This window comes from Mercurialis annua, linkage group LG6 (genome assembly GCF_937616625.2).
Source record: "Mercurialis annua linkage group LG6, ddMerAnnu1.2, whole genome shotgun sequence".
In the NCBI taxonomy this organism is placed as follows: Eukaryota; Viridiplantae; Streptophyta; class Magnoliopsida; order Malpighiales; family Euphorbiaceae; genus Mercurialis; species Mercurialis annua.
This window is the reverse complement of record NC_065575.1, coordinates 4,895,129-4,920,749: the sequence shown is the minus strand read 5'-3', so window position 1 is coordinate 4,920,749 and position 25,621 is coordinate 4,895,129. Positions and strand designations below refer to the sequence as shown.

Sequence of the window (25,621 nt, the reverse complement as noted above, 5' to 3'; positions counted from 1 at the left end):
TATCGTCCGGTGTACCAATCTGGATGTCCAGTCCCAGCGGTCCGGTTCAATTTCAAGTTACGAGCATCGTTATCGGTGACTCGATTTCAGATTTCAGTTCATCGCTATCGGTGCTGAAAATTTCAGCCTATTTTTAATAAGTTGTTCATTAGTATCAGTTGATTTAAGGTTCAATTTCAGTTTCAGTTTATCACATTCGGCAGATGAGAAGTTCGATTCATATTTTAATTGCAGATTATCTTCATTGTTCGGTGATTTCAAGTTCAACTTCGATTTCATTTCTTCATTATCGTGAACTTAATTTCAGGTTCATTTCAAGATTCTTACCCATAAATTTCTATCAGTTCATAGATATTGATTTCAATTTTTGATTTCAGTAAATCCACTATCTGCTCTAGTTCTTGTTTGTTAATTAAGCGGATTTAGTTCATCTTCTCACAATTAATTTTAGCTCGATTTTATTCATCGTCGGTGTTGTTTTTAGCTCACATTTGATTCAAATTTCAATCTCTATAGAGTTTGTTCTTGTTTTCTAATTCATTCTTGTTAACTTCAGGATCAATTTCTATCATTTGACTTCCGATTTCAGTTTATAAGTAATAATTTGATTTAGATCTTCATGTTCATATATTCTTATCTGTTATGGATGTTATATCTTATATATTTTCATTATTTTCTCAAATTCTTCCACTTCGTGAGAGTTTGATTTCATTTTGATTTTCGTTTTCATTTCATTCGGATTTATGACCTCTTGTTCTTGTTCTTTATGTTGTGTTACTTTTAACATTTGTTTGAATCTTAATTTTTGAGAGGATCGGTTCTTTTATTTGGGGAGATAATGAATTTTCAATTGAGCATATTATGTGTTTGATAAAATTCCTCAGCGAAAATTTGATTGGTGAAATTGTCTATGCTCATTGACAGTGTATACCTTCTATAATTATTAACGTTTTGAATAAAATAAATATTAAACCATCTAAAATCGGAGAGTGTGTTCACTCTCTAAGATGGGAGTGGGAAAGAGATATTTGATATAACCAAATTCAGAGGGTTTTTTAATCCTTTACTCTATAAACTAAATTTTATACCAATCGGTAAATTCAGACATACTAAATTCTAAAATATTATTATCAAAAACAAAATCAATAATAATATTGGACTAAATTTGACTATTTCTATTACAGAAACAGTGGAGAATCAAATCATGAAATTAATTATGAAGATAGAAAAAATAATCGTACACTTCAAAATAATTAATTATAAATAGTGACTGTACAAAATACAAATTAACCCTACAGATTCAGTTAATTCAAAATGAATCAGTAAGGAAGAATAGTTTCAAAACAATGCACCCCATCCAACTCCGGCGCAAATCTCGGCCTTCTCCGCTCCTGTGGCGGCGACGGTGATCCCTTTACTTTTCTTAAAGCCGAAGAAACCAAACTTTTCTCTTTTCCTTCCGTCTCGCTCTTTTCAATCAACGAATCCAAAATTTTAGGGTTCCGTTGCTGATCACTAGAAGGACCACCGGAAAGCTTGAGTTTCTGACCGTAAAATTCAGCACACAAGGCATCAAAAGAACTGAACATCGACATCATCGTCATCGTATTGTAAATAATAATGTTTAATTTTTTTTGATTTGTGTGAGTTTTGAGAGAATTTTTGGTTGGTTTGATTTTTGTTTGGATTGAGAGAAAAAACTGGATTTGTTTATATAGGAGGGGATTTGAAAGTAACTGGAAGGATCAAGAAAAAGAAAACGCGGTGGGTAACCGCCGTGGACTTGGAATTTGAGTGGACCTTTGATTTGTTTCTATTATGTAACGTGGACGACTGGGATGAAAGTTGAGGTCGGGGAATGGGTACGTGTTGGTTGTTGATTGAGTGATGATGAGAAGCGGGGAAGTTAACGTACAGGTACATGGAAATGGAAGTTTCGATAAGCAACTAGATCAGCTTGAAGCTCAAGGAAGTGTGAACACGCAAGAGATGACGACAGAAAGGGGTGCTTTGGAGTAATAAATATTTTTAAGGAAAAAAGGCAAACATTGCCCCTTTAGTATATGGGGGATACATCTAAGTCCTTAAATCTTAATTAATCAACTAATAATTTTATATTACTCCTTGAAAGACCCAAATAACAAAAAATTATTCCGTGGTTTTCGGTCCATAGTTCGGGCGATGGAACTAATAGGTCTTCAAATCGTTCATTTGAAAAAAGGCAAACCCTTATTATTGCGGAGTTTTGTCGATGACTCCGGTGATGGGGAATACGATGAAAGCGGAGTGAGACGTATTGAAATTTAATAATTAATCATAATTAATGTTTTATTTAGGATTTATTTAAAACTTTTTTAAGCTTAAGAATTTGTTTAAATTTGTCCAAATAAAAAAAATGAAATGATCCTTAAATGTAGTTGTTTTATATATTTTAATTTTTATAATAATAAAATCATTTAATTTTTTTAACTTAAGGTGAAATTGAAAATCAAAAATTTAAAATAGGATAAACGTAAAATATTACTACATCAGGATGGAATTAAAAACCAAAATAAAAATCAGCTTTTTTTTAGTCCATTAGCCTTTTATTTTGTGTGAAGTAATCAAGTTATTTGTTTAGCAAACTGGCCTACCCGTTTTGCTGGACAAAGGACCCAGATCTGCCTACATGGCAAAACTCTATGATCCGCATATTCGTATTGGTGAGTCTACACTCTACAGCCTCAAGTGAAATCTTGTGGTCATCGATACATCATATTTAAGAAAATTTCTATCCAATTCGCAAGTACATGTCATACAAAAATTCAAAAAAATTTATTCAGCTGCACATTTTTACATGAATAAAACTATATAATCACCAATATAAAAACAAATTAACGATTATAACATATATATATATATATATATATATATATATAAAGAAATTACATTGTACTATTATTTATCAAATTATTGTGAGTTTCTCTCCAACAAAAGTCTTCACTTTGGTACATTCCATCTTTAATCTTTTAATTCCAATGTCTTTCTTTTTACCTTATTCTTTGATGCTTAATTTATGCAGGACTTTAACAAGTACCAATGGCTAGCTTATGTTCTTCACATTATAATGTTACCACGAGGTGTCAAATAAACAACAAAGCGAATGTGTCGCGACAAGAAGTGATTTTGTCGAATTATAGCTCGAGTAATTGCTGTGTCGGGTTACGGTTGAACAAGTTGGATATGGTGAAGTTGAGAAGCAGAGCTGTTATGAGGAAAATGATTAGTAGCTCCAAGAAATTTGGAGTTGTTAAATGTGGAATTGGTATGAACTTGATTTTTATTGGAACAGAGGTTGGTCCATGGAGTAAAACTGGTGGACTTGGCGATGTTCTTGGTGGTCTTCCACCAGCCATGGCAGTGAGTTTTTAGTTAACTCGAATTCTACATTTTGGTAATTTATTTTCGATTTTAGAATTTTATACCTACAACCAATCTCATTGCTAGTAGGCTCAAAATCGGGTTCCGAGTCCTAACTATACAGTTATGTTGCACGGAAAGTTATATTGCACGAAAACTTATCAGGTTCTACATTGTTTTTTTCAGCAATGCAAATAGTTTCATAAGCTAAAATTCAATTTCTTGATGTTAAATTGTCATAAAACTGTAACATTTTTTTTTTTTTTAAAACATCTCATAGCTAAAACATGTGAAAACTGTTATAAAATAGCTAAAGCTAATCTGATTTTGATGCTTCTTTTCAAGGCCAATGGGCACAGAGTTATGACAATCTCACCCAGACACGATCAGTATAAAGATGCATGGGATACAAATGTTGTCGTTCAGGTAGATACTGTTGTTTTCGGCTTTGGAAATGATAATTTTTCATATGAACCGAGTTTATCACCTAGAATTATAAATAAATTTTTCAGTAACAGTATCACAGGGGACACTGAATTGAGTAAAACGAAACAACTTTTAGCTTGTGCTATAATTTTAGCTTTTCCCTTATACTAACAGGTAAAAGTTGGGGATAAAATCGAGACGGTTCGCTACTTCCATTGCTACAAACGAGGGGTTGATCGCGTTTTTATCGATCATCCAATGTTCTTAGAGAAGGTACAAGTATTTCCGTGTTTGCTGGAGCTTTTTTTAGCTTAATTAACCGCAATAGTGAAGTATTTACTAAACTTGTAAGGTATGGGGTAAAAGCGGGTCGAAACTCTACGGTCCTCAAGCTGGAGATGATTATGAAGATAACCAACTTCGTTTCAGCTTGTTTTGCCAGGTTTATCCATTTGCTAATTCAAAATGCACTTTCTTCAATCTGATAAGAAAAACTTGCAATTTATGTTGCACGGGAACGAAAAATGCTGGAAAAACTATGCGAACGGAAATTTATAAAACCTCTTATAAGTGCAAAGTTTTTGAGTTTTCAGAAGGATCTTCTGAAACGAAAATGTGGAAAGCATAGCACTCGACTAGTTTCCGTGCAACATTGCATTGTAATTTGGTTGCATTGAATTGGAGTGTAATTTCATTTCGGGTTTCAGGCAGCTATCGAGGCACCTCGGTTGTTAAGTCTGAATAGTAGCAAATTCTTCTCAGGACCATATGGTGAACACTGAACAGCCATTTATCAGATCAAATATCTAAAATTAGGGTTTGTGATTCTGTTGCTGAGAATTTGGTATTGTATGATTGTTGCAGGTGAGGATGTTATCTTCATTGCTAATGATTGGCACACGGCTCTTGTTCCTTGCTATCTGAAAAGCATGTACAAGTCTAGAGGCATCTATACAAATGCTAAGGTATGAAATATGAATCTACCAGTATCTGACTTAAATATAGGGAGTGTAGAGTCGAGTCAGCCGTGAAATTCGAGCTCGACTAGACCTTAAGGTGTGTTTGAGTAGCTTGAACTCGAACTCGATTAATGTTGAGCCAATTTGGAATATTATTCTGAGTGAATTTCCAATAACTCGAATTGGCTCGAACTCTGCAGCACCGCTACTTAAATAATTCAATATGTTAGAATCTCTCTGGTTTCTGCATGTCATAATTGGTGGTTTGTTATAAATTTATAAACCTTTCAGGTTGCTTTCTGCATTCACAATATTGCCTATCAAGGAAGATTTGCATTTGCTGATTTTGCACTTCTGAATCTTCCTGATGAGTTCAAGAGCTCTTTTGATTTTATTGATGGGTACTGCTGCTTTTACTTTTCGACTTCCTATCAAAATTATATCAGAATCTTAATTTTTATTTCTAAATCCAAATACTTCAAGAGCTCCTAATATAGTAATCCTGGTTCCGTCATTGTATGCAGATTACGGAAGTTTGTTTGATTTTGCAGATATGACAAACCTGTGAAAGGAAGAAAGATTAACTGGATGAAAGCTGGAATATTAGAATCTGACAAGCTTGTAACTGTGAGCCCCTACTACGCGGAAGAACTTGTGTCCAGCGTGGAAAAAGGTGTCGAACTAGACAACATAATTCGCAAGTCTGAATCTGGAATGTCCGGAATTGTCAACGGCATGGATGTTCAGGAATGGAATCCATCTACTGACAAATACATTGATCTCAAATTTGATGCTGACACTGTAAGATAATCTGGAACAGTAAAAACTTATTTAGTCATTTTCTTACCATGTTTCTGACTGGAAGTAAATGACAAATCAGAATTTTTGATTTTAATAAGGTTATGGAAGCAAAGGCTCTTCTGAAGGAATCACTACAAGCTGAAGTTGGGTTACCTGTTGATAGAAATGTTCCTGTAATTGGTTTTATTGGTAGACTTGAAGAACAGAAAGGCTCAGACATTCTTGCAGAAGCCATTCCACACTTCATTCAAGAAAATATCCAAATAATCATCCTTGTAAGAATTGTACATATAGAAATTAGAGATAATTACAGTGGCTCCTCCCGAGTTTAGATCGAATTTAACTTTATTTTCGATTAGTAGATCCTTTAGTTTAACTAAGTCGATTAACATAATTTACTGACAGAAAAGAATCTTTAATTCCTTACAGGGCACCGGCAAAAAGCAAATGGAGCAACAGATATTGCAACTGGCGAAGTTATATCCCGGAAAGGCTCAAGGAGTGGCGAAATTCAACGTTCCTCTAGCGCATATGATCATAGCCGGGGCTGACTTTATATTAGTCCCGAGTAGATTTGAACCATGTGGTCTGATTCAGTTACACGCAATGCGATATGGAACAGTAAGGCCTTTCAACACTAGTACTGCACTGGAAAACGTTTTATACAAACGAAAAGCGTTAACCTGAGGCCTGTCTGAAATCTTATACAGGTGCCTATTGTTGCTTCAACAGGGGGTCTTGTTGATACTGTTTTAGAAGGTTATACAGGTTTTCATATGGGTGCTTTCAGCGTCGAGGTAAGGATACATCCTATGTAATATATAGCACGAAAATAGAAACACTTAAATGGAAAACATCCAATTTGAAAAACAGTGCTCAATGCGAAAACCGACAAACAATATTTTTACAAGAATATATTATAAATATAAGAGTTTCAGAATGATTTTAGAAGCATTTTCGTTAGGTTGGTTTCCGTACAACATACTTTTTAGCTAGTGTATTTTGTTCGAAACAAGGGTGATTAATGTTCTGTTGTTTTGCTTCAGTGTGATAAAGTTGATCCTGCGGATGCAATTGCCATTGCAAAAACAGTGAAGAGGGCACTAAGCGTTTATGGTACTCATGCTTTGGCGGAAATGATACAGAATTGTATGGCTCAAGATCTTTCATGGAAGGTAAACCAACAAAGAGAGAAGCAGCTAATAGTGTTAAGTTGAATAAATCATAAAATCATTGATTCTTGATTGTTGTTGAGTTGAAAATTAAATGGTGATGGAACAGGGCCCTGCAAAAAAGTGGGAGCAGTTGCTGTTAAGTTTGGAGGTTGCGGGAAGTGAATCCGGGATCGACGGAGAGGAGATTGCTCCTCTAGCCAAGGAAAATATTGCTACTCCGTAAACATTGTCACTTCAGATGCATCTAAGCTAACTAATAATGCTGGCCGATTTTGATAAATAAATGTTGTGTTGACTGAATGATCGATGATTTACAAAGTTCGCAAAAAGGGCATTTTCGACCACAATCTAAACACGATCTGATCTACGCGCAGTTTCAACAATAGCAATTGAAATCTTATAGACTCCTGATTTACTCAACATATGTTTCAACCAAAAAAATCGCAGTGATGCATTTTATTTGTTATTTGTTATTTCAATCTTTTTAAGAGCTAAAATCTACAAGCATAGAATAAAATTGACAACTAACACTATACAAAATAAATAGAAGATGGCATCAAAATGGTAATATTTTTAGATGTTTTATCTTTTAATCATGAAAGGGTTTGTAAATATTGAAAAGAGTTGAGATAAGTTTAGTAATTATATATAGATTTAACAATTTTATGGATAGTTTTGAATGAGAGATCTATTCGTACCTCTATTTTGATTTTATGAGCCTATTTGTGACGCTTTCAAATTCAGACACTTTTGAAAGTTACAGTTGAAATCGAGTTGATATTGAAAATTGAAAATTTTCTTTGAGTAAAATATCTGGAGTACATCTATATGTTTTTGCCATTTTTATGTTTTATAACACTTCAGCTACCGACATAAAGGATTTTTGTAAACAATTAATAAAACGTCAAGGATTTTTCTAATTGTGGATTGAAATTTAAGAATTTTGGTGGGAACATAAGAGAGAAGATTAGGGTTTAAAAACAATGCTACTACAATGCAGAATCCATATAACCATATTAAAATGGTAAGAAAATGTTGGACAAAGAAGCAGAAAATGCATATCATTTGGTTGTCTACAATGTCAACACTCCAAAGGGACAATTCCACAAAATCAAGCACAATAAACTATAAGATAGTATTTCAATGACCAATAAACATTTGCATGAAATATGAAGAGACCGAGTTGGGCAACAAGACTGCATCTTCTGATGCTTGATTTTACTCTCCCAGGTTTGTAGAGCAATTCATAACATTGTTTTAATTGACCAGACTATAAATTGTACGAGGCTGAAAAGTAAAAAAAAAAATGTAAATTTAACAAGCATTGACAGATTGCATAACAAGCATTGACAGATTGCATAACGCAAATAAGCTTGGTGCTAAGAAGATGCTCAAATAATTGTAAGCAGAACAAAGTCCACAAGTTCAAGCCTCACATCAACAACATAACAAATCAATCACTGATGAAAATCGGGAGGATTGAAAGAAAATTATCAACACTATGGCTAATAGGATCCAAAAATGTCATGGAAGGAAACAACAGGTCGAAATAAATTATTGAACATAATCCCATTTCTACAAGATAACCATTCAATGAGAACATTTTGCCGAGCACGTTCAAATAGCAGGACTTTACTATCGCAGAAAGACCACAAAACAGCTTCTAAATCCATTTTGGAACATACTTGTGCAGATAATAAGTAGCCTCACACAAATAACAAATTATTACAGCTAAATATAGCCAAGGCCAGAATATCTAAAATTCTTGATTAGCAACAAAACACCTATTATTGTATTGAATTTTTACTCGAAGCATTAAAATGCATAGCATAAAGAAGTTCAGTAAGAGATTTTCCGACAAGTGACAGAACAATCAAATCAATGGTCCAAAAGATCCACTAATTTAGAATTTGCAGTGTACAATTGAATATAAAGGAATACTTAAAAGTATACCAAGAGCGTAAATTATCTCAGATTACTCAAAACTTAACCTTTTCAACATACAACTGTTTCAATTAGTCTCAAAACACAATAAATGAAACCTATCTTTTGCCTACTTGCAGAAATAACCAAAAAGCACTAATGATTCGATAAAAAAGGATTGAAAGCACCTAATCGAACAAGCTAAAGCCCATGTCGTCATCACTTTCTTCCTTTGGCTCCTCCTGGATACAACAAAAACAAGTTACAAATAACAATCAGCAAAACAATCTTAACAAATCTCGTATATATCTAAACTAATTAATAATACAAAAACAAAACATAGCAAAATATACCTTCTTCTCTTCAGCAGCAGGAGCAGCAGCCGCGGCCGCAGCACCTCCAGCAGGAGCTCCAACAGCAACAGGAGCAGCAGCGCCGCCAGAACCGACGTTCATTAAAAGATCGTCGACATTTCTCTTTTCAGCCAGCTTGGCAAACAACCTTGGCCAGTATGATTCAATTGGCACATTGGCTTCCTTCACTAAGGTAGCAATCTTCTCCGCCTATACAATAAAATCAAATACAAAATTCACATATTAATATTAAAATTAGCATCATTTTTAAAATCAAACAAAAAATTAAGATAAGGGTAATTACAGTGATGGCGACATTATCGTCGTGGAGGATCAAGACAGCCAAAGTACAAGCGAGTTCTTGGTTAGACATTGTTAAAAACCCCTTCTAAAGATTCAATTATCTGCGATTATTAAATAAAATTAATGATAATGAAACAAACCCTAATGAAATAATATTGTGGGTATTCGAAATCAGACCTGGAAAATGGAGGAGGAGGGGCAGCAATGAAGATTAACGTGAGAGATAATTTGATGCAGTTGAATTTATAGGTCTAGGGTTTTGATTATGAATGAAATCGGAGATGGGAGACCTTGTTGGGCTTTCTCTTTCGGGGCTTATGAAGGGATGGCCCAATGGCTTATTTTTCAAAAGAAAAAAGCCCGTACCAAATTTTTATTTCCGGGTCGAACCGATTACCCTGATAGTATTTTTGAAATCGGCTTATTTTCATCTGTTGTCTTTTGCATTTTTATCATTGATGCCACGTTATCGAACATTACTAATGTTAGTTAAAAATTGGACACAGATTTTTTAATTTATCGTCAAACCGAGACTTAAAAATTCAGAAGGAAACTAAATTTTAAGAATAAAAGTGATAAAAGACTCAAATATGAGGTACCGCTAGTGAAATTAAGCCCTCGAAATCACATGTAATAGTAAAACACATATAATAGTAAAACAAGATTTATATAGCAATTTGCCCCTGGAATGGACAATTAATACATTTTGTGGCTATAACGAACTTGTAATTAATTTGTCTATAAAATAAATTTATATGTTGATTGCTCATTAGTTATAATTTAAGAGGGCAAATTGCCACTTAATTCAGTAAAAAACAACAAGTCTAAACTTTTTCATCCTTGGTTCTTAGTCCTTGGCTATAAATCACTGCTTCGAAGTAATACAACTATTTTAGCAGCCACCAAATCATAAGTACTACGTCGTTTGAATTGTCTCACCTTCTTCCACATTAACTGCCGGTCTTTATTTAACTAGCTCATCAGTGTTTATACATGCTCTCAGTGTGAAACAATTGATCGAGTACTCAATTTTCATGGCTTCACGATTTCAAGCTGCTCCACTAGCGGCTTCACCTGTATACCCTAACGCCATAGCTTGGTCCGAAGAGAATCTCATCGCTGTTGCCTGCGGTCACCTTGTCATCATTCTGGTAATTAATACAAATTTGTTTCTCCAATTGATTTTGTTTATTCTGCTGATTTAAGTTCATCTGTATGTTTGGAACTATCAGAATCCAGCATTGCCGCAGAATCCAGCATTGTCTTATGGGTCACGAGGCTTAATCACCGTTCCTACATGCAATCCTTATCCAATTGGGCTAGTTAAAAGCGAAGGTATAGTTATTGTTCTCTTGAATTTCATTTAATATGATATTTTTGTCTGTTAAATGAACATGCATTATTCTGATTTTAGTATCACAGTATAACCCATAAGTTTGGCCTGTTTTTATACCTTTAAAAGGATAAATTAGCGATTAGGCACCTCTTTTATTAGGGGTGAGCATTGATCGGTTCCGAATCGACCAGAACGGACGATGCCGGAATTTTCTAAATGGTCGACCGAACCGAAATTTTTTAATCAAACACCGAAATTTTCGGTCGGCTCGGTTTCGGTTTCTAATTTCGGTTTGGACTTATATCTAAAATTAAATAAAATCCTTTAAATTTTGGGTAAAATAACAAAAAAGCCCCTAAATTTAGATACAAAGTCAAAAAAATCCTTCTTAATTTTGAAGAGCTTGGTTTCTTCGGTTATTTCGGTTTTACAAACCCCCTAACTGCACTGTTAACCAAACTCCAAACTTTTCTAACCATTTTCATCGAACAACCGAATCAGACAACAAACTTCAGCTCAGTTTTTTGATGTGGTTGGTTTCTGCTTTCCCCTACCTATGTTTAGCTGTTTTATAATTATTGTTTGGTAATTTATGGTGTTTGCAGATTTACTTGCTGAATGCTTGCTTCCCACTGCACTATGTCGGGATCGGCGTCCATATGTTCGTTCCATTTCATGGTCTCCTTTAGGACTGGCGTCTAACGGTGGGTATGTAGACTTGTCTTTTGCTTCGGCACACAATGTATTGTCTCTGAGAATGATATGCACATGCTCAGAATTCCATTTCTCTTGCATTGCTATGCATGCAGGTGTTTGCTTGCTGTTTGCACCACAGAAGGACGTGTCAAACTTTATGGACAACCATATAGTGAATTTTGTGCTGAGTGGGTAGAGGTAGATGCTTATTAACTGCACAAGCCGTTATCACTTAACCTTCAAAATGAATCAATATATATCAATTATGGTGAACTGATATTTGAACCATGCAAGACATGTTAAAAAAAGAAAGAACTCATAAACATGGTATACCAAAATATGACTCATCAGCGACAAAATTTTCTTTTGAGTTAGTAGAATTTTAATCTGCTTTTTATGCTCATTTACCCTTTCAGCTGACAATCTGCAAAGAAACCAACTAAGTGAATGCCATCCATAATATTCCTTTTGGGCTAGCAAGCTTCTTTTTGTTGTGCTCTGGATCATGGCTTTTTTTTTTGTAACCCGCTTGGAACTTTTATTTGTTGCAAGCATTATTTGACAACTCTAATGGTTTTTATTTTGCTTTTAGTATCAAATTTTCTTCTTCTTTCTTTTTCTTAAAAATAAAATAAAAAAATCAGCTCTGATTTCATATTTAGGAATTTCACATTTAAAGTGTATAGATCAGAAATCAATTTCCTTTTCTCTGATTCTATATGTAGGTTATGGATTTATCAGATAAGCTATATGATTACCTAGTAAAGTCCAATGTTTGGGAGCCAGAAATGCCTGATTCAGAGTGTTATCATGTAAGTTCCTTTTGTACTGAACTATGAATTTGTTCACTTGGTACAATGTTTATTTGATCTTGTATTTGCTATTATATATTTGCTGTAAGTATCGTATCATATATTGAACTTTTTTATCTGCTTTACAAGGAGCAAACAACAGAGCTAGGGTGCACTAGTGATCATGCAAATTTTGTTCCAAACTCTATAAGTAAAAAGGAGCGTAAGCGAGGAAGAGATCAGGTCCCAAATGGCATGTAAGTTTTTGTTCCTTTCCTTTTTTCTTTGTTTTCATGTTTTTTGTCTTGTACTTTTCCGTATTGGTTTGCGACCTCTCTATTGAAGACTTTTGTTTCTGTTGAGGGGTTGTGAATTCATTCCAGCAGAGGAAAGCGGCACAATAAAACTATCCAAAGGACTGTTTGCTACAGTTCATTATGTTGTGTGCGCTGTGCAGAATACTTGAACAACAGAAAATTGGGTTCTTGAGAGCATGAGATTTGGGGGAGAGGGTGGGTGGGGGGGTCTTATATATCTGTGATAAAGGCCAATCAATAGTTATGTGACTTAGATGCTACTTGTTAATTGGCTCAAACTAAAATTGGTTCTCTAATAGCATGCGAACATCTGTAACAGACATTAAGAACAACTGTAATCCATTGGGAAGGAGGGGGAGTGGGGTTAGGAAGGTGGAGGAAGAAGGAGTTGTTCCGGGGTAGTAAGCTGGTTGAAAACTTGGATTAGAAATATAGCCGTTACTTCTGAAGTGAAACAACATTACTATTTATTTAAAAAAATAAAAATAAATGCTTTTATTCTCTCTTTGAGAAAAAGTTTCCTCTTAAAGGTCCTGATATGTAAAATAAGCTTATTTATTTCGAAATCACCTTTCGTCCTATATTTATGATTAAAATTATATTTTGAAGCAGGTCTAGGGATTTGTAATAATTCTCTTTGTTCTTTGTATGACCGTGTATCAGCTAACAACTTTGAATCTTTCAGGGGCCTATCAGTCGCTGCTAGCAACAGTGAGAAGCCCCATGCTGGACGCAGCTCTTATGCTAAAATGAAAGGCGGAAAGCTGAAGGTAAGCTTTTTGCTTGAAGGTAGTTTTTCTACATTTTCTTTCTCCATCGTCATTTATTTTTTAAAATAAACATCTAAAAAAAATTACTGATGTGGGAGGACATCTGCCTAAAGTACTTATTTTATAGGAGACCAAATATCAATTCAAAGAAAACTGACAGATCTGATTTACTAATGAACTATCATTTGTCCATAACAATGCAAATTAGATGGAAGAGATTTTGAGTTTAACGCATTTTTGGAGTTGGTAGAATATATTGAGAATTTCGTGCTAATAGATTTTTGGATCAACTCTCTATTGTAGAGCTTCAAATTCTATAGGTGTAGAATTTCCATACAACCGAGTCTTTCAATCACTGACTCTGAATCGTTTCTCAACCTTGTTATATTTTTCTTTTACCCCAAAAAATACCCTTCAAGATTTTCTAACATTAGCAGTTTAAAATTGTGAATTAGTTGTGCTGAAGTTCTTTACGACTGAGAGTTGTGAAACCTTTTTTTGCAACTGATTGATATACTTTTTCTAGATTGCATTTTTCTTAACGGCAATGGCCAACAGATTCTCTGTGAATCACATTATTACGTTAATGCATATGGACCACTAATTGCCTAATCCTAGATAGTTGAATCTGAACTCCTATATATAAACAAAGAATTCCTGTTTTTTTTTTTTGCCGCTAGACTATCATGAATTCTATTATGTTAAAACATTATGACTGGATATTATTTTGATGTGAACTTGTAATAGTTTGAAGTAACGTTTTTTCTGGCTGTGATTTTTATTGTCCAGTACTCTAGCTGTCATTATTTAGTTGCGGACGGTTACTTTTTTACTCACCTTTTTCTTTATTTCCAGGCTATCGATTGTGAATCTGATAAAAGGAAAAGGAAATTTCCAGAAGCCTGCTCACTCCCACGGATAACTGCTAATCAATATGCTTCTCGCAGTGCAATGTTATCATTGATTGCTGTTGCTTGGTCACCACTATTGTGTTTCTCATCTAAAACCAGTTCGGCTTCTGAAAATACACCACCCCACAAGTTCTCTATAATAGCAGTTGGAGGGAAGTCTGGTAGTATCTCATTGTGGAGAATCGATGCACCACAAAGCTACTCCGTTGAGCACAGTCAGATGCCTGCTACCATGATGCTTGTTGGGTTTATACAGGCACACGATTCATGGGTCACTGCAATCAATTTAGCAGTTCTTGGATCCAATAGCAATCCTCAAGTTTTATTGGCTAGTGGAAGTTCTGATGGGAGGTGAGTTAGGTAATTCCGGAATATCGTATAAGTTATTGAACTGGTTATCTGTGTAATTAACATTTATTTTCTTATTTAGCAATTTTTTTTTCCTGATACATCATAAGTTTAAGCTTGTAATGTCATTGATTTATTCTTCATATCCCTGCTTTTGGGTGTTTAAATAGAGTAAGTCTCGTTGAAGGTAAAGCAATCATCTAATCATAAATGAGCATCTAATGAAACTCTGTGTCAATTGACTGCTTCAATTGAACTTCTTGTACATGCAAAAAATATGGTGCCACCTTTAGTTCCTCTTTTGTTGCTGACTTGAGGCTTGATGGGTCAAATACACTTTTTTCACTTTCCTGTTTCCATATAAGTAATCTGAATTCAATCTCATTAATACAGAAAAAAAGATACATTGTTCATATCATTTCTTATTTTCTTTAGTGTAAAGATCTGGTCGAGCAACAGTGAGAAGCTGCTGGATACATCAGACTATAACGACCCTCCATTTTTTCTTCTGAAAGAGGTAGCTCTTACATTCATTTTTATAGTCAGACATGTACTGATTTATATCTAATTTGTTCATGTTCTGTTTCTTTATAAATTACCTTTTCTGATGTTTAGTTAATCAATAGGTTATCTCTAGTAATAATCCTCCAGTCTCAGTACTTTCACTACAAATCCCTGTTCAAATACTGGAAAGAGTGCTCTTAGCAGTTGGGAAAGGATCCGGTTCTTTTGAAATTTGGACATGTGACATATCTAGTTGCAAATTTTCTAAAGCTGGGTTAAGCGACAGACATGAATGTATTGTAAGTATCTCATTGTTGTTTAGTTGCACACCACATCTTTACTATCATTTATTTTCTTAATGTTTTGTCAGGTTACAGGTCTAGCATGGGCTTTTGAAGGATGTTTGTATAGCTGCGGTCAGGTATAATATCTCATAGTGAATTATTTATTTAATTTTCCTTTTTATGCTTTTTCCAAGTCAGGTCTAGGTCGAACTTGTTATTACTTTCTTTTTGAGTATTTTGGATCCCGGTCATAGTTGACAAGATTTGAGTCTCTACTCCTAGATGTCATGATCTTCACCACTAGATCTAGTATAAGGCACGATTAATAGTTTCTCTTTTGATGTTTCAATATTCTTTCTCCTCGTGTGATTTTCATGATCACTATAAGCATTTTTTTTCTCTACATAAAATATACTTTTTCCATAGTGAGATTGTGCAAAATTGGAAATTCACTAGGCATGCCACTGAATTATTGAATTATATGTAAATTTGAAAATAACATTGGTATTTTAAAGAAATTGAATTAAGGGGATGTGATATAACATTTAACTTATTTCATTTTCATGGAAAACATGCACTTATTACATCTATGGGCTGTCTTACTGATGTTATTTATCATCACCTACACTGCTTGAGGCTCAAGAAAACATTAGTTTTAAGTACATTATGGACATTAAATCTCTCATATTTAAAGTTAAGATTTGTCTATGTTATATATAGGCTATATTTTGAACATTGTTGGGGTGGTTCTGAAGTTTCAGTTGGAGCCTGAATCCCAGTGGAAATTTCAGATCATTTTTGGCTAGAGTCAATCAATGCATGTGGTTATTTGTTCCTTTTTTCAATAGAAACAAGGCTTAATCACCAAATGAAAAAGAGACCAATTTAGTACTTGAGGGTGGAATTGAAAACTAAAGGTGCGAATTAGGGTGCAACTGACAAAATTGCAACGTCAGGGTGCATTTGAAAAGGGGCTAAAAGGTGGGTTTTTTTTTGGTGATTAAGCCTAGAAACAATTGGTAAGTTTTCTAGAAATTATGGCTAATCTGGATTGTCTAATTCCAGTGTTATTTAAGATGCAAGGCAGTTAAAACTTGAAGCTGGAGCCTTGTAGGAGGTCTGTGCTTGATGAAGGTGAAGTGCTATAGAATTTAAAAATTAAGATAAATCATTATGTAAGACTTGTCATATTCATATTATAAAATTTGAGAAAAAGGGAAACAAAAGGATCAAGAAGTATCATAAAGTCTTGTTTCTAAAGGAAAAAAAAAGAAAATGACCATGGTCCACCATAAGCTGGACTCGTTGCATAAAGGAAAATAATAAATAAGAAAAGTAAGAAATAAAAGATGGATGACAGAAAGAGAGTGTGATAGTGAGACAATATTTCTGGTTATGTGCCAGGGTTTTCAAACAGTAGGTTCCTTTCTTTCCTTTTTGTAAAATATCATTTCTTCTTTTGTTGTTTTATTTTGATTTAGTGTGCATGAGAAGATGGTATGCTCTCATAAATGGCCGAGTCATTGGTTCTCTCTTTATGAGATAACAAGTAAAATGGGAAAATGATGTGTGCTAATTGTTTTGTTGGGAGGTGCTTTATGCCAGCACAAGGCAGGCACCTAATTGCAGGTTACATATCTTTTTCTGCGTTAATGCACAAGGGGTGTTCCCCTTGCATCTTGCACATGAGGCATAACTGTTATTGTGATACAATTCAATCTTGTTTGGTATTCCTTTTAAGTTAAGATGGATGCCTAAGCCCTTTATATATTGTTCGAGAGTGCTGTTAATCGTGCCAGACCTGCATGGCATAAAACCTCTGTAGCCGACCTTTTGCTAATTTTATCAGTTTATCTCTATTACTTGGAAGGTCCCTAGACATGACCTAACCCTATATGGCTTAATCTGTGGGTAGAAGAGAGAAATTTCATATGAAAATTTTCTGTCATTACATGACATTGTATGCTTTTATTACATGTTTCTATATGTTACACCAACAAAATCTATCAGTTTTACTGTTAATTGACCTTATATCTTTTTTTTTAACTTGAATGCCTTAGGATAATTATGTCCATTGCTGGCTATTGCGCGGGAATTCTCTATGTGAAGTACCTTTTCCTTCAAATACCCCTGGTCTGACGAGCTCAACTGATGTACGGCATTTAGCTTATCTTTTTCTCTGTTCTTGGTCCTTGTCTGTTTATTCTGGCTAAAGAAAATATTAAAATTGTCTGCAGCTTCCAGATACATTTCTTTCATGCCTAGGTTTAGCAGTATCTCCTGGAAATCTGGCTATTGCTATGGTATGTCGCACTTTTTCTCACATCTTTAATCTTTTAATTTGCTTTTAATTTTTCTTGACACTCAATTTCTGCGACCATTCCTGATTTTTCACCTATTTCAATATATATCTTGAAAGTTGGTAAAAATAAACTGCATGGCATCTGTTGAAAGGAAGACGATCTTATCTCGAAGATTATTACTTATTAGCCTAGCTTTTTTTTTCATTTAGTCAATGCTTGAGGCCCATAGAAGGAGTTTCTAGCTGGCAGCTATGCATCATATTTACCAAGTGTAATAAATGTGATAAAGAAGTATGGTGTCTTCTGGCCCTTGTCATATCTGTTTCATCATTTACCAAGTCATTCAAAAAATGAGACTCTCATGGAGCAGGAGGATAGTTTTGTATTGTAAATTGGAGTAATCAATATATCTTCGTTTCTAGGTTTTGTCCTATAGGGTTGCTAGTATCCCCCTTTTTGTAAGTGATTATCTTTATTGTCAATGGAATGGGAAAATTGTTCATTATTGACAATTTGACATGCTCATTGGCTTTTGCAAGTGCTAAGTTAGGATGCATAAATCATTAACTCCTTCAATTTCTGGCAAAGGATGTTGCAATAGAAGACCTGGTTGCTACTGCAGCAGATGATCAGATAGGAAGCTGTAAGTCGAGCTAGTGGATTATATATTGTTCCCATTTCCTTGGTTTTCTGTCCTCCTGGCTTAATTCTTCCTCTCCCTATCTTTCACTCCCCCCCAAATTACGCACTAGAAGGGTACTCTTGCTTCATGAGGCATTATTGTATGGACTCAGAAAATTGCATCTCTCTATAGACTGTATAGAACATACCTAACATAGTTTAGTCCTTTTTGTTCCTTAAAAGGGATCTAACATGAAAATATTCCTAAATTTACTAGTATGGATATGTTAACTAATAATTGTGAAATGAGATGAAGCGGTAGGTTGAAACAAATGGTACGTTGTATTGGTTCTGCTGTTTGATTTTGTCAATGGTGCTTTTCCCTTTCTCCTTTCTAGGTTGAAACTCATTGAATTTCTAGTATGTTAATGATGATCCTCATTATAATGATCAACAACTCTGATTTATTGCTATTATAACAAGGACACCAATGCTATTGCTCATTTATTTTCTGTGGATTAAATACTGAAATGTTTGGCTTGAGGTCTACAGGTTCGTAATGTTGATGGTGATCTGTTGGATCCTATGTATGAGGCAAGGTGAGTTGATTGGGTTCTTCCAAATACTTATAGTGCTTCTTCAGTTTTTTTGTTTGATAATTAATCGCAATAGGTGAACATCAAGATTAAGGTATAGAATAAGGGGGAAAAAATGCAGTTAAAGAAATTATTCATGTTCGCAGGCTTTTAATTTCTATTCTACTGATGACACTTATAGATAATCACATTATATGGATTCTTTTTAAAACTTAACTTTTTGCAATGGTAAAATTTGGTTATTTATTGGAGTATTTATTGTTCAAAATGAACGTTTCTAGAGCAAGGCCTTTTTCTCTTTTTCATTTTCTGAATTCATTTAGGTTTACTTTAAATTTAGTAAATAAAACTGAAATTTTGTTTTTCTAGCTATGGAATTTTTGCATATTAAGAATATAACTCATTAGACTTTAAAAAGACTCACAAAATCAGAGAACAAAAATTATGAACCAGGAAAGAGACTCGAAGAAAATAGGAAATCGAATTTCTTGTTTTAGAAAGGCATGCATACTGCGGGAACTCATGGAGAGAAAGCTTGAAAAAGAAAGAAAGAAATCTTCTGGCTTAAAAAAAACATTGTTATAGTAATCTTTACAGCAATTAAAAGTTGTACTGAAAGGAAAACACATTTCTGGAAAATAACTCATTATTTATAACTGTTGGTACTTCTGCAAACAAAAAGAAGAGGGAGGGTGAAGATGACCATTTACCAAAATAAAAAATATAAAGTATCAGACCAGGAAAACAAATGTTATGGAATGGCAAAAGTCTCAGATCTTTCTTTTAGTTGTTTTTCGAATTTTTATCCAACTCGCAACATAGAAATCCTAATTCATGCTAATCAATAAGTGTGCTGTTTTACAATTTAAGCTCAAAAGTAAATTAACATAATCAATTTCTCCAGGTGTCATCATTAGATCAAATCATCTGTATTCCTATATGATGAATAAAGTCTATCCAAGATTTGTTTTCTGAGTTCCATTCAACAAAGATGTTCCTTAACCCATGGAACCTAATCATACTAGCTACTAGTATAAGATAAGATGAAATGGGACAGAAAAGCAAATATTTCAAAATCCAGGAATGAAATCCAAACAAATTGTTTTATATCTAAATCACATATCATGATCTTAAATATGTCCAATCACTGTTCAGTTTAAAAAGTGGTGAGTTGTCATAGATGTTATGCAGGGGCACAGACATTTAGGATAAGAAGTAAACATTATCTTGTCGAAATTTGACAAGGGTGCCAAACTTGGTTTTTGTTTTCTTTTGGTATATTTTGACGCTGATTGAGACTAAGATATGTGCGTAGTATTAATCCTGCCTATTTTTAAGTTGCATTCTACCTCAAATCAGTTATTATAATCCTCCTGTGACAAGTGAGTTTAATCCCAAAATTTCGAAATTCTTGAGATCTTAATCTTAAATATGACTAATGTTCAGCTGTGATTTATTCCAAATAAAGTTCTTTCCTTGAAGTTCATATGCCCATTGTTTTTGGAGATTGTTGTCAGTGTATTTAAATGCTTGTAACCTATAGCTCCTTAAATTGAGTGATTTTGCAACTTCAATTTGTTTGTTGGCATTCTTAAATAGTTAAATCTCATTGTAGTTCTTGTAAGTGCAGTTATAGTTTGACATGTAGGAATTCTACTTGAAGCGGTAGGAGAGGGAAGCATTTATGTGCATCTCTTGCATTCTTTTTTTTTTTAAACTAGTTCTCCATACATAAATGTCCTTGTGAAAATCAATACTAGTTGCCTTTATTAAGTCTTCAATTAAATTGGGATAAAAGTTATTGCAATAGATAGGGCTATCAACCAATTATTAATCATTTGTACAAATTAATTACAAAATAAGTTTCTTTAAGTTTTTTCTTCTTCTTCTTATCATGTAGGCTTATGGTTATTGAAGTTTAAACATTGCAATTTCTAGCATTAGATTAGATGAGACAATAATTTTCAAATCTGCATCGCATATAACATTTTTTTTCTGATGATTTTGCAGAACTTTTAAGGCTGTTGTTGAATTCTTCTGGATAGGTGGGCAGCAATGGGATCCGTTGTCCAATACTTCCTTAGAATTGGCTAATGAATCATTTTTTGGGTTTTCTGAAAAGGAATTGGCATATTGGGAATCCAGTATTTTATGGTCTTTGAAAAAAATTGAGAATTCAAAGAAGCCCCAAGTTATGTGGGATAGCATAGCAGCCTTATTAGCTTTCAAGAAGCTTATACCAGAGTATGTGAACCATATACTGGCCAAGTGGCTCTCTATAACATACTTAGGTTCTCATATGAACCTTTCAGTTGATGAGATTTTGATGCGGATCTCTATTAATTTCCCCAAAGTTACTTCCCGCCTATTGCATCTCCTCAATATCATTTGCCGGTGCTTAGTACTGTCCGAGTTGAACTCTGATGAGATTAACAGGGAACTGGACTTAAGAGAACCAACTAGAACAATGGTTAAGGGACAATCTTTATGGATGGAGCTGCTTTTCAGAAGTGAAAAAGAACTACGTCAGAGGCTTGTCAGTTTGAGTTTTTATGCAATTTTAGTCAAAACTGCTTCTCAGCCTGGATATTGGTATCCTATTGGAGTTGCACAAATGGAGCAGTGGGTTGAACTTAATTGTGATCATATCAAGGATCAATTAAAAGTTCTCACAGAGGGCCTTTGGAAGCAAAGGAGGTAACTCTTGCTATATTATGATTAATCCAAACTTTTGTATAATTTACCGTATTCTTTTGATTTTATCAATTTTTGATTTAGCCACCAATTCAATCACTTTGTAGGAACATGTTAGATTTTTTCTGCAAGTCTTGCCGATTTGCTTATATTATTAATGAGATAAATCAATTTAGATTTTGTAAAAAAGTTCAATTTACAATGGTCAATTAACAAAAAAGTTTGACAAACATGCATTTCATCTCATTCTGTGATGATTCTTATCCATTATATGTTGCTTGAAACAGGCTTTCATCCGTTGACGTAGAGGAACAATGTAGCTACTGCTCGGCCTCAGTTCCTTTTAATTCTCCCGAGATAGCATCTTGCCGAGGTTTGGAGCAGAATCACAAACTGGCAAGATGTGCTGTTTCTATGCAGGTTTGCCCCGTGAAGCCATTATGGTTTTGCAAGTGTTGTAGTAGACAGATATCGAAACTGGCTCCAGAAGCTCTTTTTACAATGGCTAGATATCCTCAAGATTTCAAATCCTTAATGGACTCTTCTTGTCTGTTAGAGAAAATGTCAAAACCTTTGTGTCCCTTCTGTGGCATACTTCTTCAAAGATTACAGCCAGATTTCTTACTTTCTGCATCCCCAGTCTGATGTTTTTTAGGCGCCTTCTGTTGCTAATTTTACACCGTCGGAATTATAATCCAACGGTGAAATAGATAAAACAGACAAAAAAACAAAGTAATGAGCTGGTTCGCTGTATTATATGATTAGAGGCAGCTCATGTGTTTTATGAGGATATGTTTGAAAATGCTAATATGATTAGAGGCAGAAGCTAATGTTATTTTCAAGTATGTTGTTGCTCAAGTTTGTTTTTCTTCAATTTGTGAACTTTTTATTTTAATACATGTTAAATAAAGGATAATCTTCAAAACCATCCAAAATACTACTCCCTTTGTTCTTTTTTTTAGTTGTCCATTCACCCAAAATTGTACATATTAAGATAGTGGGATTTTTGTCTTAAATAATAGGAGTAAATACTAAAATAACCCTACTATATAATAAATGCTTTATAAATTGAGTTATAGTCATTTATTAGAGAGGGTTAAATTTGGAAGATAATAGCTATTGTTATCTTGAAATTCTAAATGAAAAACTAAATGTAGACAAATTCATTTGACTAAATGGACAACTAAAAAAGAACAAGGAGTAATGAATTTTACAAAAATGCTAACTTGAGTCATTTATTACACTAGCACGTAAAATTTTAAAAAATTCATATTTTATACCTTTCCTATGAGAGCACGACATATCAGTCCGTGTCAAAAAAATGTGTCAGTCAATGCGCGCATTTTAAACAAATGTGTAATTGGATGATCTATGAAGTGGCTAATAAGTCTTTATATCCTCATTTTCAGGAGTTATTCAGTAATTCAGTTAATTGTGGCAATTAATGCTAATAAATAGTATGTACTTCTATTTTCCCAAATCAATATAATTGTTATTTTGACAATAAAAAAAACGCGCACAGACGCGTCTTCCCCCTGGAGGACGAGCTCGACGATGGGTCCAAGGGAGGTGGTGACGGAGTCGGGAACGTTTTTAATTAATTTATATTAAATATATTTTTTAAATTTGTGTAGTAGAAGATTTATTTATGATATTTGTAACATTAAGTACTATTTAAAATATATATTAAATATAAAGAATTTATTTTAAACATTATTCAAATGAAAAGAGTTCAATTTAATATCTTAGTGTGGAATTGAAAGTCAAAAATATGAAAAAGGATAAAATTTCCGGTTTGTCAGGTGCTATTAAAAAAAGAGTTAATGTCAAAAAAAATTACGAACTTTACACGTTTTCTCATTTTAATCATTAAGTTTAAATTTTCTCATTTTCATACACGAACTACCACTTTTTTTCCAAATTCATACACGCTGCTGAGGTGGCACTCATTCATCGGTGTAAAATGACCTCCACCTCAGCGAAGTACACCAATAGAGCTGTAACACCTCAGCGCCGTGTATGAATTTGAAAAAAAGTGATAGTTCGTGCATGAAAATGAGAAAATTTAAAGTGCATGATTAAAATGAGAAAATATATAAAGTTCGTGAATTTTTATGACATCACTCCTAAAAAAAAAAGTAAAAGTCGGTATTTTTTAAAACTATTACTTTAGCCTATTAGGATTAATACATGTGTTTTGCATGCAAAATTATAAATTTTGAGCGGATTAATTTGAGTCTGGACCTAACAACTTGTATCCAAAATTAACGAAGTTCTCGAAAGAGTCCCAAACTCTAAAATAAGTATTATGTCAAACATAGTATTATATGTGGAAATTGAAGTTCAATATGAACTTTCTTTTATGGCAAATTCAACTTCAATATGATCAAATAATAGGAGAAATGTTAAGATAAATTCAGTATACTACGTCATTTGTGAACTAAACCTATCACATAATGACACATTATTAAAATGATGATAATATATTACTATTTAAATGTGTAAATAAATAAATTTATAAAATTACCATCATTTTAATTATGTGTCATTATATGATAAATTTAATTTACGGATGACGTAATAAACTGAACCTACCTAAGAATTTCTCCAAACAACACATTCAAATTCTTTGCGTTTGTCAAGCTCTTTTTTCCATATTCAAACTCATTAAAATTTACACAACGGATTGAATTTTCAACTGTTATAAATTTTCCAAATGATTCGGCAGCGTAAACTCTGGTGGAACTATACAAGTTATAAGGATGCGCACGTGAGGGCTGCGCACCAAAACCAAATAGTCTGAGTGCTGGATTTGCTTTCAACAAGTGGCAGGAAAAATATAAGTTTAATTTTATATTAATATTTAATACTAGTAAGAAAACCGCTAGCAGTGTTACCGTGCTATAAACAAGTCGTGTATATACTTAAATGTGACGTGTATTCAGCAATTTAAACACGACATGCTTAAGTCTCCGTATACTTTTTTAATTGATAAATAATATTTCATAACTTTAAAATATTAAAAATTATCTACTATCTTAATTGACATTTATCTGCTAAAGATTTTTTTTAATACTAATACTATTGTTAATTTTTTTTTGAATTCATCGGATCTCATTAAATTGAATATGAAACAGTTACATTTGTAAGAAAATCGGGATAATTTAAAAACTAAATCCGATGACCTGACATGGAACAGACAACATGCTGCCTGATTCGCAGATCTTACTTACGAAAATAAAAATAAATTACTAATTGTTTCGCGAATTAAGTGCAGTCTTCAATCACTCTTCATTCAAACTTCTCCAAACACCCGCAAACTCACAGCATCCGATTCAATCAACACTTTATATAACTCCTTTTAAAAAAGAGACAACAACTCCTTCTCCAAATACTATTGTTAATTGAAGATTATAGATACATTATAATTGATATGTTAAAAATAGAAAATCTAAATTCTAAAAGATTATATAATCTATATATTATATAATTGAGAGGACCAACGGAGCTCTCTCATTAATTCTCACCAAATAGAGCCTTCTCATAGTCTCCACTTTTATTAAAATACCTATTTTATTTTTACTACTTTTAATGAGTTACCTTTAGAGTTTATATTCATCCAAATCATCTAATCCTATTAGCATACAAACTCGAGATTTAAAATTCAATTTTAGTGCATGTAGTATAGATTGATTAACGCTATCAATATCAACCTTATCTTATTATTTGCTCTCCTTCCTCTTGATTCCAAGTCATGCAACCTTCTTTTTTTTCCAGCAAATAAAAGGTAAGTAATTGGTTTACAGATTTACTGGGACTCTAATATGCCTTCGAACGATTTGATAAATTGTGATGAATTATTGTATATACTATTGGATGATGATTAATATTATTGTCAATAGGTATCATTCATGTTTGTATTTTCTGAGTTAGACGAACTCATGAAATTTGTTGCAAATGATAGTCGTCATTTGGGTTTATTTGTGCGTACATAATCATTATGTGACCAAATATTATAAAATTATATATATTTGTACAAAAAGATATCTTTACCTTTCATAATTTTTGTGCAGATTATTATCTAGCTAACTCATTTTTTCATCTATATCTT

At 33.5% G+C, this 25,621-nt stretch overlaps 4 protein-coding genes across 6 annotated transcripts; 2 read left to right on the top strand and 2 right to left on the bottom strand.

Annotated features, from left to right (window-relative positions):
* The first annotated feature begins 285 nt into the window (after window positions 1-285).
* On the top strand, window positions 286-7,113 carry LOC126685891 (granule-bound starch synthase 1, chloroplastic/amyloplastic-like). 3 transcript variants are annotated; one of them, XM_050379882.2, is made up of 14 exons: window positions 286-307; window positions 3,062-3,399; window positions 3,745-3,825; window positions 4,000-4,098; window positions 4,178-4,267; window positions 4,533-4,596; window positions 4,690-4,790; window positions 5,076-5,185; window positions 5,336-5,585; window positions 5,684-5,860; window positions 6,015-6,206; window positions 6,296-6,382; window positions 6,632-6,760; window positions 6,867-7,113. In XM_050379882.2, the coding sequence occupies exons 2-14, from the start codon at window positions 3,079-3,081 to the stop codon at window positions 6,981-6,983; spliced, it is 1,818 nt and encodes a 605-aa protein (XP_050235839.1). In that variant the 5' UTR covers window positions 286-307; window positions 3,062-3,078; the 3' UTR covers window positions 6,984-7,113. The 3 variants fall into 3 exon arrangements, with proteins under 3 accessions (XP_050235839.1, XP_050235838.1, XP_055962240.1); XM_050379881.2 differs by lacking the exon at window positions 286-307 and adding an exon at window positions 2,888-2,987; XM_056106265.1 differs by lacking the exon at window positions 286-307 and adding an exon at window positions 2,934-2,954.
* LOC126685900 (uncharacterized) lies at window positions 1,108-1,966 on the bottom strand. The gene has a single exon (XM_050379894.2). The coding sequence runs from the start codon at window positions 1,602-1,604 to the stop codon at window positions 1,320-1,322; it is 285 nt and encodes a 94-aa protein (XP_050235851.1). The 5' UTR covers window positions 1,605-1,966; the 3' UTR covers window positions 1,108-1,319.
* A 1,595-nt stretch (window positions 7,114-8,708) lies between the features above and the next one.
* LOC126685899 (60S acidic ribosomal protein P1) lies at window positions 8,709-9,626 on the bottom strand. Its single transcript, XM_050379893.2, has 4 exons — window positions 9,517-9,626; window positions 9,341-9,440; window positions 9,037-9,246; window positions 8,709-8,925 (listed from the first exon to the last, which is right to left on the bottom strand). Exons 2-4 carry the CDS (start codon window positions 9,407-9,409, stop codon window positions 8,872-8,874), a joined length of 333 nt encoding a protein of 110 aa, XP_050235850.1. The 5' UTR covers window positions 9,410-9,440; window positions 9,517-9,626; the 3' UTR covers window positions 8,709-8,871.
* A 530-nt stretch (window positions 9,627-10,156) lies between these two features.
* LOC126685889 (uncharacterized) lies at window positions 10,157-22,368 on the top strand. Its single transcript, XM_050379875.2, has 16 exons — window positions 10,157-10,490; window positions 10,572-10,674; window positions 11,281-11,383; window positions 11,485-11,569; window positions 12,097-12,183; window positions 12,313-12,419; window positions 13,165-13,249; window positions 14,105-14,511; window positions 14,944-15,025; window positions 15,135-15,311; window positions 15,383-15,433; window positions 17,357-17,449; window positions 17,534-17,599; window positions 18,773-18,819; window positions 20,827-21,513; window positions 21,798-22,368. The coding sequence occupies exons 1-16, from the start codon at window positions 10,374-10,376 to the stop codon at window positions 22,153-22,155; spliced, it is 2,655 nt and encodes an 884-aa protein (XP_050235832.1). The 5' UTR covers window positions 10,157-10,373; the 3' UTR covers window positions 22,156-22,368.
* The last annotated feature ends 3,253 nt before the right edge of the window (window positions 22,369-25,621 follow it).

Bases quoted from the DNA above. Each gene is read 5' to 3' on its own strand.
- LOC126685899 (XM_050379893.2), bottom strand. From the start codon at position 9,409: ATGTCTAACCAAGAACTCGCTTGTACTTTGGCTGTCTTGATCCTCCAC. The intron at 9,247-9,340 runs GTAATTACCCTT...TTTATTGTATAG, and splicing joins ACGATAATGTCGCCATCACT to GCGGAGAAGATTGCTACCTT. The intron at 8,926-9,036 runs GTATATTTTGCT...TGTTGTATCCAG, and splicing joins CTGCTGCTGAAGAGAAGAAG to GAGGAGCCAAAGGAAGAAAG.
- LOC126685900 (XM_050379894.2), bottom strand. From the start codon at position 1,604: ATGACGATGATGTCGATGTTCAGTTCTTTTGATGCCTTGTGTGCTGAA.
- LOC126685889 (XM_050379875.2), top strand. From the start codon at position 10,374: ATGGCTTCACGATTTCAAGCTGCTCCACTAGCGGCTTCACCTGTATAC. The intron at 13,250-14,104 runs GTAAGCTTTTTG...CTTTATTTCCAG, and splicing joins TGAAAGGCGGAAAGCTGAAG to GCTATCGATTGTGAATCTGA. The intron at 21,514-21,797 runs GTAACTCTTGCT...TGCTTGAAACAG, and splicing joins GGCCTTTGGAAGCAAAGGAG to GCTTTCATCCGTTGACGTAG.
- LOC126685891 (XM_050379882.2), top strand. From the start codon at position 3,079: ATGGCTAGCTTATGTTCTTCACATTATAATGTTACCACGAGGTGTCAA. The intron at 3,826-3,999 runs GTAGATACTGTT...TTATACTAACAG, and splicing joins ATACAAATGTTGTCGTTCAG to GTAAAAGTTGGGGATAAAAT. The intron at 6,761-6,866 runs GTAAACCAACAA...GTGATGGAACAG, and splicing joins CTCAAGATCTTTCATGGAAG to GGCCCTGCAAAAAAGTGGGA.